General features: G+C 34.9%; 2 protein-coding genes across 7 annotated transcripts; one reads left to right on the top strand and one right to left on the bottom strand.

The window, feature by feature from the left end:
- Positions 1–1,459: 1,459 nt before the first annotated feature.
- Positions 1,460–5,250, bottom strand: LOC103710606 (uncharacterized histidine-rich protein DDB_G0274557-like). Its single transcript, XM_008796418.4, has 3 exons — positions 4,775–5,250; positions 1,963–2,081; positions 1,460–1,844 (listed from the first exon to the last, which is right to left on the bottom strand). The coding sequence occupies exons 1-3, from the start codon at positions 5,188–5,190 to the stop codon at positions 1,813–1,815; spliced, it is 567 nt and encodes a 188-aa protein (XP_008794640.3). The 5' UTR covers positions 5,191–5,250; the 3' UTR covers positions 1,460–1,812.
- Positions 5,251–6,973: 1,723 nt separating this feature from the next.
- Positions 6,974–16,906, top strand: LOC103710608 (selenium-binding protein 1). Of its 6 annotated transcripts, none has more exons than XM_008796424.4 (8): positions 6,974–7,086; positions 7,414–7,664; positions 10,405–10,600; positions 11,591–11,818; positions 14,671–14,902; positions 14,988–15,095; positions 15,365–15,637; positions 16,344–16,906. In XM_008796424.4, the coding sequence occupies exons 2-8, from the start codon at positions 7,502–7,504 to the stop codon at positions 16,626–16,628; spliced, it is 1,485 nt and encodes a 494-aa protein (XP_008794646.1). In that variant the 5' UTR covers positions 6,974–7,086; positions 7,414–7,501; the 3' UTR covers positions 16,629–16,906. The 6 variants fall into 6 exon arrangements, with proteins under 6 accessions (XP_008794646.1, XP_008794644.1, XP_008794643.1 ...); XM_008796422.4 differs by lacking the exon at positions 6,974–7,086 and adding an exon at positions 7,093–7,207; XM_008796421.4 differs by lacking the exon at positions 6,974–7,086 and adding an exon at positions 7,119–7,312.
- The last annotated feature ends 257 nt before the right edge of the window (positions 16,907–17,163 follow it).

Below are 17,163 nucleotides of genomic sequence, written 5' to 3'. Positions count from 1 at the left end.
GGTGTGTGGGATCTCATTTAGAGGTGCTATTTAGTCAGCCTAGATCCATGCATCGCCTAATTCGGACCCAATCTGTTGGAGGTTGAAGTATATGTAAATCCGCCCATTGCCCATCCAAGAATCAAATCATGTCAAGTTAGGGTAGAATCAAGTAGCGATCGAGCTAGGTAGAGATTAGGCCCAGGTCTAAGTTAGATTAGGCATCGACAATTCTGGATCTTTTGGAAAGCTCACATCCTTCCTTACCATCAAAACATAACTACTTATTTTCGTAAGAAATGCGAGGGGCATAAGTGTAAAATTTATATATTATTTGATAGACTATCGAGTATAGGTTTGATTTTGGGTCAGGTTGGGTCAAGTCCAAGTATGGATCAAGTTTGGGTTGGATCAGGTTTGATTCGAGTAAATTTTAAGTACACCAAATACAAACCTAAAAAATTAGGTTAGTCTGATCCATACCGACACCTATCCAATCTAGTCCCATAGTTGAATCGGATGCAAGGGTTTAGGGTTCCTTACCTGCAAGCATACCGGTCTGTACAAATTGAAGAATCTAGTGGTAATCTCAAGAATATTGTAACTATTTGACATTATGCGAAGACTACAATCAGTAAAATTAAAAATACAGGCAAACAAACACATGCATTGACCAGGCACCTAAAAAGTTATAATTCCACTTTTTATCCATATGAAACCAGAAAGTGATAGATTGACATCACTGGATTGTCTTATATTTTGTTCTTGCTTGTCATAAAATGGTGTTCCATCACATAACATGAAGGAAAACCAAAAATGCCCTTGATTCTGGACCATACTCCCATCAGCTGCATCATAGTGACAAAACATTCGGACAAAGTGTGCTTTTATTTTTTTTTCTTCCTTTTTGCACGAACACAGTTAATGCCATTATATATTTATATTGGTGAGGAACAGAACCTGAACTGGCAATGCCCAAAAGTTTTTCTAAGTTGAGTCGACCCTCTCTTTTTTTTATTAATTATTATGAAGCCATAATAAAAACACAGAAGTTTCCAAATTTCTCCTTAGATACAGATGAGAAATTTTTTTTTTTGTATTTGTAACTAAAAGATGCATAACATTTGAAGACGATAATCAAGACATTTTTGTATCTCTGTCCCCGTCAGATGACAAAAATCCTTTACCAATTCTCAACAATAAATACAATAACGAACATGACTTTTTCCAACATATGGAGCTGAAAAAATTGTAAACACTGACTTATCTGAGAATAACAGCATTTCATTTATAGACTAGTCTCTAAAAGGTGCATCAAGTCATCAACTTCTTCTACCATATCAACAAATCATAGCTTGAGAAATCTCCATGTTCAGCCTTTATACATGATAACCTAAAAAAACCCTATTCAACGGCAATAAGAATATCTACTGAAATACGAGAATCATGCATGAGCTGAAGAATTTCGATCAAGGAGGTATAGTTCGAATAAAACACCATATAAGCATCACTTTATTCATGTCTGAAAATATGGGGAATTTATATGATATGACCCGCACTATAGAAAACCTGTTAAAGACACGCTTAATGTGCTAAATATCTGTAGTTCTCAAAATTTGGGATTAAGAAATAATACAGCCGTAAATACCCTCATAACATCAGCACTAAATGCCTGTCAACTTCAAACTTTGCGAATAAGGGCCCAGAGGCAGATGCGAAAATTGAGAATGCTCCAACAAAATTTATTTTCGACTTTCTGCTAGGACACAGTTGCTGAGTAGATATTGTTTGAAGAAAAAAGTTTTTGGAGGTCCTACTTGTATAGCTAGCAGTTCACTTGCCACCCTTCTTCTTGCGCTGCTTAGCTGCAAATTGGAGACGTCCAAGATTAGTTTCAGAGGAAAACTGATGCTTCTGTAAAATGTAAATAGATAACAAACAGTACACTATGAAACAAATATAATATAGCTTGAATAGATTTACCCAATCTCCTTTTAGCCTCAGATTTTGCAAAAAACTCCCTCCACTCATCTGTCAAAACAAACACGTCTTCTTCTTCATCTTCTAATTCCTGGTCCCCTCTCCATTCCTGTTGTTGCAACCTGCTCACAGACAACGAAAATATCCCTAAATCATAGAATCCATGCAATTGTGAATAGACAGGAACCATCTTGGAGAGGAATAGGAAATCCATGTGAAAGGTGTTACAATAAACCCTCGATACAATAGAATGAGAAGCCCGGTGAATTTAATAACGATGCAGGAGTTAATTTAACATTAAAGATGTATAACGTTAACAAGCAATTTTCTCCTATATATTTGACATCAGCTGTGATGCCTTCTTTACTTAATGTTCCCATAAAGCCATATTACTCATTAATGTAAACCTTATCAAACCCTTCTCCCAAATTTCACCCAGGCTCTCTGATAGTTGACAAATTTAGCAACCAAAGTTACTCTGGACATTCTCATATTTATAATATTACCACAATCAATTTTCCGTCATATTCTAACTCTAAAAAGTTAAATTGTTAAGCTTCTTCCATTGTAGTCTTGATGATCATTATATAGGCTACTTCGACCACACTTCACCTTAGCATTCTCATCTCTATGACACCTACTTATGTGTTTGGACCCCTCGGACCTATTTTTCACCCTACCAATGAAACAGTACTGGAACTGTTTTCTTTCTTACAAACTAGAGTATGGCACATACAATGCACGTGTGATCTTAAATTTCTTTTAAATATTAAAATTTATCCGAAAAATAAATAATAGATGCTAGAGCGAGGATTCGAACTTTCAAAGTCATGGTTAACAAGCACATGCTCTAACCAATGTGGGGTGGGAAATATGGATAACACATGGACGAGGAAGCATGGAGTTGGGAAACATAGATGGTCCGACACACCTCAAACAAACATGGTCACATCAGAGGATTTGGTGTTATATAGTAGAAGGATTTGAATGTTCAACTATCATAGTATGCAGTATGTAGCAATCACAAGCTTGAAGCTCACCTTAATTTTAACAATGTCCATGAGTATGCCACTCAAGATCTACTAAATACTATTTCATCCAACTCTATATACTCCAAACTGATAAATCCAAAAAACTGGTCATCGTGGAGCATCTCTTGGCCATCAATTCTAAGAAAGTCCTTGTTTCATCTATATTCCCAATAAAATAGAAGTCCACAAATTCATATTTTCTTCAACTGAATTTGAACACTTGTCCTCTATGGTTTTTCTCCTTATGTTCGAGCTAGCATTCAATACTATTATAATTTATTTTTTACTGAACTATAATTTCTTTCATGTGCACATTTCAAACCCTACTTGTCTTTGGTTTTACGACAAATCCACATCGACATCTTTATCCTAGCTAAGGAGCAGTTTAGTCCGCTGAATAATGGACATTTTGTTTCATAGCAGGGATGAGCAAAGGCACACAAGAAGTTGGAGAAATCATCACTTTCCAATGCATACATGGACAACCTAAGCTATATTATGCACTAACATGGATCTGTCAAGTCCAACATATCATACTTAACCTTGCAACAAAAATATAGTATCCACCAGAAAATGGACCTAAACCACGTTCTCTTAGTTTTTTTTATTGTTTTATATAGAGGCTTAATTTTCTTCCCCTAAAGTCACAATGGTAAATTATAGTTCAGTAAAAATCAAGAGGCACACTTTTATCTTGTCCACTCTACTCTAATACCTTTTAGGATCTTATGCTTCCACGTCTCACTCATTCTGTGTGATGAAAATAGGTAGTGAAAAAGAAATAGTTCATGATTTTTTTTTTCAACTTAGATGTAGCTGCATCTTAACCTGCTGCAGGTTCCATTAAAGTTGCAATGCTAATACACTATTTCATACAACTGTTCTAAGCCTCTTTTTTTCTCTTAGCTACTTTGTTTCGTAATTTCTTGTTAACATTCACCATTTTTTATTTCATCAGAGTACTATATCACTTGCAATGTATGCATTTTGGTGCCTTGAAAGCATGACATTATAATTGCCATTACAAGCGCGAAAAAAGAAGGGTTATAACTTATTCCTGGTTAAGGCTGACTATGACCAAGAACTCCTGAGTGTAAATATAGGTGGTTCAAAAACCTGAGTTGACCTTCAGATATGACATTAAAATTGCCGTTACACCAACTTGATATGTCTTTCCTCCTTATCATTCCCCAGTTAATTCCTGCAGTAATCTATCATATGCAAACCAGATCAATAAAAAAGCATATGCATGGAAGTTCTATTTTCTTTTCATAATGCTTCTCTTTACATCCAAGAAATAGATGGACTCAATGGCCAACCTTCCTGATCTGAAGCTCAATTTCACAGAATACCTATAATTCGTGTTCGGTCCTGGTACAACTATCTCTCATAGATATGTGCTTTTGTATATTACCTAGTCATTCCTATAAATAGGACTATCCAAACAAATTCCTCATCCAGTAAAAGCAAACAAAACTCGTAATTTATCATTATCTCATAAGACATTTTAAGATGTCATATAATCAATTAAATCCCATGGTCTTGCAAAACAGGAAAAGGAGTACTTTGGGAAGAAATAGAGAAAGGGCCCAACTTTTTTCACATTCTCGCGGAGGTGGAATCAAAAGAACCGAATTCCACAAGTAAAACCTTAGCACAATGAAAAACCAATACCCATAATAAGAACAATCCAAGTCATCAAAATCTGCCACCAAAACAGAAGCACTGTAATATAACAGAAAGATTGAAGAATGGAGAAGAATCTATCTAATTCCAACACATACCCGCGTGCTGAACTGTCCATGGTTTGGGCCTCGGAAACTTCCAAGCTCTCGACTCCCGCAGGCGTCGAAGGAATTGGACATGGGTTCTGGATAGGCTGCGAAGAAGGCACGACTGGTGGAACTTGAGAGAACTTGGGGCAAGAGAGGTTGGAAGACCTGGGATAAAAGGGGAGAGGGCAGCCGGTTTGGTGGTGGTGGTGGTGGTGGTGAGGGATGAGCAGGAGAGGCGGGCAGCTACAAGGGCAATGGAGGAACAGAGGGAGATGGAAGTGGGGAAGTGGGTGGTGGTGGTGGTGGTGACGTCGTGGTGGTGGTGGTGGTGGTGGTGGTGAGGGCAGAGAGACGGGATGGTGAGGGTGGGGGTGGAATTGAGGCTTCATTCCTTCAATTTCGGGTTGCATCTTGCAAAGCGTCATGGGGTTTTGCTAGGGTTACACTGTGGCTAGGAACAGGAATGGCAGCGGATAGGGTAAAATTTGCTTTAACCCTTTTAAAATTCTGCTCCTGATCCCATCCCAATTCGGAGTAAAAATTTATTCAAAAATTTCAGACCCATCCAACTAAAAAATAATAATAATAAAATCCGTCTGATATCCAAACCTGTCTAATTAATCGTCATTCGAACCAAATTATTTGATTGGATCCGATACGTGACTCGAATTATTAAAAAAAAACAAATTAAAATAAACATAAATAATTTGGCAAACACTCTAAATATAAATAAATTTTATAGCTTAGTGGTAAAAATAGAGGTCATGTGTTCTTAAGATCTAAGAGATTTAACTCCTTTCATAACACATATATTTTTATGAAATTTGTAATATAATATATACATATATATATTATATTGTATCTTTTCATAACATATATATTTTTATAAAATTTGTAATATATATATATATATTATAATTATGTTTGGTTAGCAAGTATTCGAGGGAAAAATTCTAAATATTATAGAATTTTAATCAACAGATTCTAATAGAATTTGAGATGGATCAGATATCCAAAAAAACTCCGCCTAGCTGCTATCCTTATTTATGGCTATGATATAATATCATACAACAACTTCAATTAAACTATTATAAAAATATTATTTTTGAACCATATAATTTGTTAAAATATTTAATACTTTTTTTTAAAAAATGGAGGAAAATATTAATAAAAATAATGATCATAATTTTTAGTAATAGAATAACATGTTATATTCATTACCTTTTATTCTATTACCATGGATGGTTCGCCCAAGCTATTATAATGATTATTATAAGATTATTTTTAAATTTTGGGGCAAGACCCGGTCTTTGATAGTTAGACAAGTGACGTAGGATCAAATTCTACCTTCAGTCAAGCTAAGAGGGCTAAATTGAAGTTGAGATATATTTGAACTAAGATTATTAAGAATAAAGTATGGCTATTGTAACAATAACTCTTTTATTGTATAACATGAAATAACTATCAATGGCAAAAAAGAAAACAAATACGATGTCATTATTTATCCAAATTGTTGTTCATTGAATTAGGATTAATGAAAGAAGAGGTTGCAGCTAATGCGAATTAGTTTATTTAGTTAAACAAAAAATATTGAATAATAACCCTTGTCCATTACTGATTATGTATAACAAAACAAATCCCTCAAAAATCATTATAGCAGCCATTGTAGTGCTGTAATGACCCTTCCATTAACCTTGCCTCATCTTTCATCCCTTTTTATTTTATTATCAAAAAAACATTTGTAATTTTCTGTGGTCCAACCATTACTAAAATTTATTGCTTAATATGTAATGGAAATTTAACTATTAAAGTGTTCCATTTGTTATAATTTATTATATAATCATAATGCATTTTAATAACAGTAGTGAAAAAGGAAAACAAAACATATTCTGTGCATTGCACAAGGCTAACATTAATGATATCAGTATTAGTGATAAGTATCTGCCTCGAGGCTAATTTGCGCAGAGTTTTTTTTATATATATAGTTTTAGCGGGCACCTCACAGTATACGAGTACGGACGTACATAATAAAATCAAAAAATAAAATATTGCGGAGAGTTTTAGATAGCTCTCCCTCCTGCATCCACAGAGTACCACTTGAATGACTAGCCATATAAGAAGCCACCCAATCGGCGGTCTCATTAGTCTTTCTATAAACATGCTTGCCATGGAGCCAAGTGCGGAGTTTTTTCAGCAGCAGAATTTGACTACTGGAATCTTTTATCTATTACAATTTATTTTTTATATATGATTTTATGCATAATGCCAAGCCACCTGTTCCTTGAGATTTTTTAACTTACGTGGCGAAACCCTACAACACGGTTCTTATCCAACCCATCTCTCTCTCTTTCTTGTTTTTAATCTATCATGAAGTCGGGATCTTGTTTTCGTTTCTTGTCTTCCGAGGGTTGGTTGCAATCTGAGAAGATTTAATTGGCTTTGGTTAGAATTCGAATGTCTTACTTCTTTGCTATTTCAGTAGATTGGTTGGTATCGTCTCCAAAGTTGGTAGCTTTTCTTGTTTCTTTGGTGCTTGGAAAGTAGGAGGTGATTTGGGAGTAGGATACTTCTCCCCGGTTCCTTCTTATCTTTATATGTTTAGATGATCTCAAAGTTCTAATTGGTGCTTTCTATGCTATTTTCAATAGATTAGTCGGAATAGTCCATAAGGATCGGATCTTCTTGGTTTCGTTCGTCTTTGGAGGATTGGGGGTGATCTGGGAAGACACAATCCCGATGGCTGGTACGGTAGTGGTGGTGCAGGGCAAGAGCCAGAGCCTCTTCAATGGTGCTGAGAGCGAGGGTTGCTGCGCTGGAAAGGGGCCGGGCTATGCGTCACCCCTCGAAGCAATGACGGGACCTAGAGAGACCTTACTCTATGTTACTTGCATTTACCATGGTGAAAATTCTGACATTTTTTTGGTCATTTGGATGATTTTTTGCTTTTAGGGTTCAGAAAATTTTATCTGGGTTTGTTTGTTTTTGTTTTTGAAATAAGATTCATTGCTTTGCATCTTCTCCTAGCCAGGTATATAGTGAAATATGCACGTATATTTTATTAATTTTAATGGATGAGATTCGGGTCTCTATGGCTTGAGTTGCTTGCAATTGAAAAGGCTTTCATTTTAACTGAATTACGAAGCATATGTTCTTTATCTTGGAGGGAAGAAGGGATCTCATCTAGGTTCAGTTTGATGTGTTTTCCCCCCCTTTTTTTTATGTGTGCATGAGTGCGCATATGCATGATTCCTCTTGGACTGCTTGGAGAGTAGCCTATTTTCTCTATTTATATCCATAAGGTTTTATACAGTTGCGATAATGAGCATGTTTTTGAAACCAAAGAACAAGTATTGCTAGCTACTGTGACCTAAATGAAGGAGGGCAAAAAATCAGGTTTTGTACCATTTATATTTCTGTCAGGGGCTAGTCAAGTGGTTCCTCTAATGTTGCTTAAGAAGCATCCTTTGTTGTGATTTTTTTTTTTAAATCTGTATGAATGAGATCAAGGGTAAACTAAATTAACTAGTATTACTTGCTATCCAAGAGGAAAAGGAAGGCAACTGATATCAGTTGAGTTCTGTTGATGTTTCTGATTTTAGATTTTTCATATTTCTCTTTGTATTGCTTAAGGAATATTCTTTTTTATATAAATATTTATCTGGATTTCCTCTATTTGAACTAGTGACAAGGGGTCTATTTTTGTTGACTAATATAACTAGTATCGCCTGTGACCTGTATTAAAGATAATGATGATATCTTTTAAATCTATTTATGTTATAACTTGAGGTTTGTAATTTTTTTTCCTTCCAAGGACTAGCCCATTTTTTATATGTAAATATTCATCTGGACTCTAGATGGATGAAATCAGTCAATTGTCACCTTTAGTAAAGGTAAACATTGTTCAGTTAGATTCATATTGATGCTTCTGATTTGAGTTTTTCTTACTCTTTTCCTTTTGTATTGCTTAAGGGCTAATCCTTTGGAATATATTTATCTAAGTTCTCCATAAACCTGTTACAGTTGAAAGGGCCATTTCTTTTGACTAATTTAACTAGTAATGCTTGTCACTTTCAATTAAGATAACAATGATTTTTTTTTTTTTTTTTTTTTTTTTTTTTTTTTTTTTGATTTGGCTCGGTATGTTTCTTACTTGGCAAGCTGCGAGTTTCCACTTGTAACACAGGCACTGGCTCCTTTTTTTTTTGTTAATTAGATCAGCACTTTCATTGTTTATACCAGTCACATTTGAGATTCGGCTGGTCATTAATTAGAAAAACCCTGCAGACAGGAATTCCTTTGTCTTTCCTCTTTATGTCTGTCAAGAGATGGTTTGGCTTATGATCACTCATTTATTCTGGATTCTGAGGCTCTTCATTGATTGCCTTCCCTTTCCCTTGATTTTAGATTTTCCTTTTCTCACCATAATGATTGCCTTTCCTCTCTAATTTTGTGCCTTATTCGTGAAACTTGGAAATCCAATGGTCTCTTTTAGGAGATTGAGAAACAAATTTTCTTATTGAATCTAGAAAACCCAAAGGCCTATGTAGGAAACTGGAAAGAAAAATTAGTATTGTGCATTTGCATATTTGACCATTTATATTCCCACATGTTTCAAAGTAGATCCTGCCTGATTTTATGTTGGCCCTTATTGGTTCATCCACTAAATAGAGGCTCTAGAATTTACAGCAACACTTTCTTTACATGCTTATGAAATTTCTACACATTGATTATGAATAATTGATTATGATTGAATTATCCTCCAATTGTCTCTCTTAGCTTATGGTTTACTGTCCCGGGCTATGCTATTGAGCATGCAATGCAGACATAGAACAACCTTATTTTAGGGAGACCCTCTAGTGATCTGGACAAATTGAAGGGATCCAAAGAAATCTATGCAAAACTTTTTTCTAAAAAAATTGCCTTTACTTTTATAGAACAACGAATATAGACTATGGTTGCTCTTTAATATTTTGCTTCTAGAGCTCTCTCTCTCTCTCTCTCTCTCTCTCTCTCTCTCTCTCTCTCTTTAATTCCTGTGTGATTTGGACTTTGGAGTTTGTCTACAATCTTGTTGTAGGTCCGTATGCTGATTATTTTTGGGTTTGTCTCAACATGCTGAATACTAATAGCTCTCAGGCATCTTACAATGTTAAAACTATTATCCGTATGCATTTTAAAACTCATTAGACTTTATCAATCCCTTGCCACATCTATAAACAGTTCTGGAAGAATAATCCTTATATCTCAGTATATTTTGCTAAAAAATGAAAAAAAAAAAATCGTTATATCTCAGTCCAAATTGATAACTATACACTTCATGCTGATTGTCAAGTCATATATTTCAGAAACTTATGATGATCATATTTTATTATAAATTATTTGTCAAACAGCTGTTTGAAAAGTGGAGATCATTTTCTTTTCCTTGAGCAGTTGTTCATTTTTTTCTTCTCAAGTCCATGTTTTTCCAATTTTTAATTGATTTTTCAGAACTCTGTATAAAGAGAGTGAATTATTTCTTAAATTTATCTTTACTATAGCATAGTAATACTGGTAACTCTGTCAGAATCATTACTATCCAATTTCATATGCTGCATGCAGTTATTTGGAAAAATCTACGTCATGTTTTCTATTGTCCACAGGAACTGAAATAGAGAAACCTGATTACTTGGCAACAGTGGACGTTGATCCTAGCTCACCAAGCTATTCTAAAGTTATCCACAGGCTGCCTGTGCCCCATATAGGTGATGAGTTGCATCACACTGGTTGGAATGCCTGCAGCTCCTGCCATGGTGATCCATCAGCAGTTCGGCGTTTCCTGATCTTGCCTTCATTGCTGTACGTCCTTTCACTTACCCTGTGGTGTTCATTGTACTTTAGCAAATCTTTTTTCTTGTTGACTTGATAATTTTAATTGTCCCTCTCCATATCTTGCAATTTTGGCATCTTTAACACGCTACACATGATATAAGATTTGTTTTAAGTTTGAATTATTGCAGTTGTTGACCATCGCTTACCTGTTCATGCTGGAAAGTAAAGGGCATGGTTTGTAGGCTTTCATATGATAAAATTCCATATGGAATGACAAAAGTATTTACTCTCAAATTGAGTTTTGCCAATTCAACCAATTCAACTCAGCTAAGCACACAATTCTGATGAAACCATGTAGCTGATAAAGTAATACCAGATTCCTTTGTCCTAGAATTATGTGGTCTTCTAACCGCCATGGTGCAATTCACTATGAGATTATTAAATATTGGAAATCATTGTTGGTGGTAAGAAGAAAATTAGAGGTTTGTCCCCTCATAGAGTTCACCTTAATTATAGGATAAGAAAACTAAATGTATAGCTATCCTCAATAAGTAGTATATTTTGTTTCCAAAAAAATTGGAAGATCATAGATTGGGGAAAATGGAAATTGAGTGTTTTTCTTAATGATTTCACTTAAATTATAGAGGAAAAAAATGATTGTTCTAGTTATCCTGAATGAATACAGCATGTGTTCAACATAACTGAAGTGTTTACTTCTGTTATGCTGTGTACTAGTCAAGTCCTTATAGTATCGATGCGTGCCTCAATCCTTCCTGTGAGGGTCATGCTTTATTTCCTGATGCTTCACAGCTTTTTTTTTTAACCTTTCCAATCATTGTTACTATGGATTAGTTCCCCGCTATTATTTGCTGAGTTATTTTCTTTTTTCTTTTTTCCCCTCTTCTATTAAAGGGAGGAGAAGCCACCCACTCCTTTCACTTGCACGGTTATCATTTGTATTAGTATATCTTAAGAGGTTTTAATTTTTGAGATGCTATGGTTCCTATATTTTTTCAGGTCAAGCCGCATTTATGTTGTCGATACTGCAGCTAATCCAAGAGCTCCATCTTTGCATAAGGTGGTTGAGCCTACAGATATTGTACAGAAAACTGGATTAGCATATCCTCACACTTCCCATTGCCTTGCATCTGGTGAAATAATGGTGTCTTGCCTTGGAGACAATGATGGAAATGCAGAAGGGAGTGGCTTTCTTCTCCTAGATTCAGATTTCAATGTGAAAGGAAGGTGCTATTTTTTAGTCTTATTCTCCTGACATAATTATGAGCATCTTTCTGCCTACCTCGAATGGTCATGATATATAAATTGTTATCTACCTGTTGGTAGAGCACCTATATTTATCTAGTTTTAACCAAACATATTCCTGAACCGTTTTCCTGCTTTTATACCTCTAGAATATCGGATGTAGCTCAATATTATCAACAAAACTAATATGCAAGTTTATTCTTGCTTTACAAAAAAAATTTTCTATAATATTTAACTAACTTATTTGGTTATTGGCAGCAAAATATATTAGTGAGGGGTGGGGTGGGGGGGAGGGTGGAGAGAGTATTGCACCTACCTCTTTGTACTTTACTCGTCCTGCTAAAATAGATTCTTAAATAGAAATTTGATATCTTCCTACTCTTACTTTATTTGTTTTAGTGAGAATGAGTATTTAAATTTGGGGGTGCATTGGGGCTTGTCTCAATGGTCACACCCCTCTGCTAAGAAACCAGAGGTTCGAGGTTCAAATACTGGGTGGTGCATCCCCATGTATTTGAGCCCAAGTAATTGAAGTATGGGTGGGTTTCCCTCCCTTTCTCTCAAAAAAGTAACTTAATTTTGGGAATGTGCCTTCTCTTTATTTCTGTAATTTTCAAAAGGAATGGATGAGGAACAGACAAAATAGTAGTTAGAAATCTGGGAGCAATATACTGCACTCTACTTTTCTTTTATTTTCTCGAATTGACCTACTTTGCTTTGATTTATGATTTAAAATTTGGTTCTGTGGAGGACTGCAAATGATTTGGTTGGACAGTGGTATGCTTGACCCTGGCTGAACTTGGTTTCATGTTTGGGTCTTGATTTTGGACTCAAATCTAACCCATTGATTGATCTAGTCAGATCAAGTTGGGTCCATGGAAAAGATTTTACACCAAGTCAGCTGGGTTTGGGGCCAAGTATGACCGAGATCCAATCCGAAATGTTAGAGTTCGAGTCAGGGGTTAGATACAGTTGGGTCAAACATCTAACTATTATTTTATAGCTAAAAATATAACAATTAAAAATTAAACATAAATAATTAAAAAAATTTAAATAAAACTAAAAAAATCATTTTGTACATGATTTTTCATTCAATTTTCTTTAATTTGATCCAAGAAAGCGATCATTTGTAATGTACGAGTTTACAAACTATATTTTTAAAAATACATATTTATATACTTTAGAATATTATAAATAAAATCTATCAAAAGAAAGAATTAATATTTAAACACAATAAGTAAAAAGTAGGTGGGAGGAGATGGGGTTGTTGAAATGAATGAAGAGGGATTAATTTAAATTAGGTTTATTTGATGAGTTGACAAGACAATTACGGAGAAGAAGGGGTATTATATAATTTAGGTTTTTAGGTCAAGCTGGATCAGTTTCGGATTGGAACGATCTATTTTTTGTTCACCCAACTTAGACACTGATATCATACGGGTTAGGTCAGAAAATACAAAACCCAGACTCTAACCCAATTTCCAAACCAGGTCCATTTTTTAACCTCGAACAACACAGGTCTCCAAGAACAAATCAAGTCAAGAATGGGTTGGGTCATGGGGTGACCCACCTATTTGAAGCCCCACCTACTTGAAGCCCTAGTTTTGTGGGTGCTAGATGAAGTAGGAAAGAGAAAGGAGTTATGCTATTTGAAACTATGAAATTCATACATACATACATATACATGTGTGTGTGTGTGTATATATATATATTATGTGTGTGTATATACATATACAAATATATACGTATACATATGCATATACATATATATACATATATATATATATATATATATACATATATATACATATATATACATATATATATATATACATATGCATATACATACATACATACATACATATATATATATATATATATATATATATATATATATATATATATATATATATTTACAGATACATTATATCTGCATATACATATACATATACATATACATATACATATGTGTGTGTGTCAGTGTACATGTATAGATAGATAAGTACTTACATATCTACATACATATATGTGTATGCGTGGAGGAGAAAGATGAGGATAATGAAAATAATTTTGGGAAAACAAGGTAAATGGAAATTTGCACTAAATGAAGCTCTTTGGAGCATGATGATTTTTGAAGAAAGCAAAAGAGAAGGACAAGAGTAGAAAAGTTACGAAAAACACATAAAACCGATGTAACTATTTAGGAGACATAAAAGCACTTTTTATTGTTGATTGTTGGAGAAAATATTTTTGCAGGATACTGAATGAGCTGAATATCTAAGGATAATTCTGCATGGATAAAATTGTTGCTGAAGAGTGTCTTCATGGAGAACAATCTGATTACTTGTTGCTAATCTGCTCCCTATACCCTATCATATATGATATTAATATCATCTTTTTGACAATGAGATGTTTCTGAAATTTCTCCACTGTACATTTCTTTAAAAATGACAATTGGGAAAAGACAGTATATACATCTCTCTCTCTCTCTCTGTGCTTGTGTGTCTTTGTATGTGGATGTGCATGCACTTCGTGTGTATTCCCTCTTATCTATACATAATAAAGTGCATCAATCTTTTTACTCTTCAACAGGCATTTAAGCTTTTAGAAATGACCACATCATAGAATAATAATTGGAAAGCTTGAAGGCAATAACAACATCATCATCATTTTTTATATTTTTTGAGGGAATTATTAACATCATGATGATGTTTTAAAGCACTAACAAAAGCCTGCCTTTTACCATAAAATTTCTGTCATTTCAGTGAATTCATTTGATTCAAATATTTAGCTTCCCATATTGTTTGATCTGACTATATATTGCTAGCACTCAGGTGGGAAAAGCCAGGTCACAACCCACCGTTTGGCTATGATTTCTGGTACCAACCTCAACACAAGACCATGATTAGTTCATCATGGGGAGCTCCTGCAGCTTTTACAAAGGGCTTTAATCTCGAACATGTTAAAGATGGACTATATGGAAGACACCTCTATGTATACAGCTGGCCTGATGGTGAACTAAAGCAGACATTGGACCTCGGCAACACAGGGCTTCTACCCCTGGAAGTTAGTGTTAAATCTATTCTTACTTAAGATCAGGAATATCCATATACTACAAGCACATTTTAAAAGTCATTACTGTTTTTGGCAGACAAGATTTCTCCATGACCCGTCTAAGGATACCGGTTTCGTTGGCTGTGCTTTGAGCAGCAACATGGTGAGATTTTTCAAGACTGCAGATGGAAGCTGGAATCATGAGGTCTGTCTACGTTATCTGTTTTCCTTTCCTTTTTCTGTAACCCATTAGACATTTATGTTACCTGGACTCTGATTTAATGCAATGCATACATGTTGACATGATTCAACATAATGTATGGGTATGACACTCATTATGTGCCTAAAAGAGGAAAACTTACTATTGAGTCCATGTGAAATAGTCAAATTAACATCAATCAACTTTTAAGCGTTTCAAATTGGTCACTTTGTCACGTATTTAAAATCCACGCCTTTCTGAATTTGCCTTTACAGGTTGTGATATCGGTGCAACCATTGAAGGTGAAAAACTGGATTCTTCCTGAAATGCCAGGACTGATAACTGACTTCCTCATCTCTCTAGATGACCGCTACCTCTACTTTGTCAATTGGCTGCATGGGGATGTTAGACAGTACAACATCGATGATCCTGCTAAGCCTGTGCTAAGTGGCCAAGTATGGGTGGGAGGACTCCTTCAAAAAGGGAGCAATGTAGCCTATGTGACAGAGGATGGGAAAGAGTCACATTTTGATGTGCCTGAGATCAAGGTGAGAATCATGCATTCTCTAGTATCGCATTCCGTTCCAGTTTGATAATGACATCTTTAACCATTAATGTTCTAGCATGTGCTGCTCTTTCTGTAATGCTGTGTTCTTGATTTGAAATTAAGCATATACACACTTTTAGTTCTGTTCTAAAATGACATTTCTTTGTTGCCTGTATGGAGCTTCACCATCAAATTTACAAAGGGGTTGTCTGAATGCAAAAAGAAAAGGGCCATTATTGAAAGAAAATGATAGCCAAAAAAAGAAATGAGGAAAGTAAATGGATTTTGAAAATTCTGATTTCATGGTTTACTCTTGTTTATTTTGAGTTTATGAAATTGATGCATAACAATATCCATTTATTATTGTTTTAAATTAAAAACATGCAAGTTGGCCCAAGAAAATCTGATACAAACTTAATCTTTTTTTAATGCTTTTGCTAAAGGCAGAGAAAGATGGTCAGCAGTAAAAAAGATGTATAAAATTGAAATCAGTATACTTTGTACAATATTTAATTCAATGATGTGGTATACAGGCACACTATAAAATTATAGTTTGCATCTTCGAGAGCCAGTAATATTATTAATATCATGACTTTCAGTACACTGAAATCTGTACACATGATGCAAGCACTTGTATAATTGATAAGGAAAACTATTTGTGATTGGATGCTAGTATCTTAATTTTAATCAAAATTTTCTTATATCAGGGCAATCGACTCAGAGGCGGGCCACAGATGATCCAATTGAGTTTGGACGGCAAGAGGCTGTACGTGACCAATTCCCTCTTTAGCGCATGGGACCATCAGTTCTATGGCCAGGATCTTGTGAAGAAGGGTTCTCATATGTTACAAATTGATGTGGACACAGAAAGAGGAGGGCTGACAGTGAACCCGAACTTCTTTGTTGATTTCGGGGCTGAACCTGATGGTCCTTCACTTGCCCATGAGATGAGGTATCCTGGTGGGGATTGCACCTCTGATATATGGATATAAATATTTGAAGCTTCTCTAGAGGTACAATGGAATGCCAAAAATAAACTCAAGAAAATTGGACCAAGGACATTGTACAATAAGACTGCCTTTCAGTGACTTGTAGTGAGTGCAAAGAGAATAATGCTGAATAAACCTAGTTTATGGTGCCCCATCAATGAAGCTTTTAAATAAGCAATCCTGTGTTTTCTACCTTGAATTAGCTAACTATATGTGCAAGGTAGCAGTTGAAAAGGCAATTTTTAATTTTTAATTGATCATTTATCATGTGAGTTTGTTTCCTCTTTGATGTTTAGCTTGAAACATATATTATTCATTCTCCACTCTCGAGTTATATTTCGGAAGTAATTCTATGCTAGGTTGAAGTGAGATGTGTATGTCAGTAAGTTAAAAATCTGCTTAGATCTGGTAGATTGTTAAAAGAAGGTAAATCTTATCTTCTTCATCCTGGTTGGAAAGAGAGCAGTGGTTTGGGAATGAGCTTGGCTTCTTCTGGTGTAAATTTTGGATGAGAGCCAATAAGTGAACGATATTATGA

This window comes from Phoenix dactylifera, chromosome 7, assembly GCF_009389715.1.
Source record: "Phoenix dactylifera cultivar Barhee BC4 chromosome 7, palm_55x_up_171113_PBpolish2nd_filt_p, whole genome shotgun sequence".
Taxonomy (NCBI): domain Eukaryota; kingdom Viridiplantae; phylum Streptophyta; class Magnoliopsida; order Arecales; family Arecaceae; genus Phoenix; species Phoenix dactylifera.
This window is presented reverse-complemented; position numbering and strand designations above follow the sequence as displayed.

Bases quoted from the DNA above. Each gene is read 5' to 3' on its own strand.
- LOC103710608 (XM_008796424.4), top strand. From the start codon at position 7,502: ATGGCTGGTACGGTAGTGGTGGTGCAGGGCAAGAGCCAGAGCCTCTTC. The intron at 7,665-10,404 runs GTGAAAATTCTG...TATTGTCCACAG, and splicing joins TGTTACTTGCATTTACCATG to GAACTGAAATAGAGAAACCT. The intron at 10,601-11,590 runs GTACGTCCTTTC...ATATTTTTTCAG, and splicing joins CTGATCTTGCCTTCATTGCT to GTCAAGCCGCATTTATGTTG.
- LOC103710606 (XM_008796418.4), bottom strand. From the start codon at position 5,190: ATGACGCTTTGCAAGATGCAACCCGAAATTGAAGGAATGAAGCCTCAA. The intron at 2,082-4,774 runs GTATGTGTTGGA...GTCTGTGAGCAG, and splicing joins ATGGACAGTTCAGCACGCGG to GTTGCAACAACAGGAATGGA. The intron at 1,845-1,962 runs GTAAATCTATTC...TCCAATTTGCAG, and splicing joins TGAGGCTAAAAGGAGATTGG to CTAAGCAGCGCAAGAAGAAG.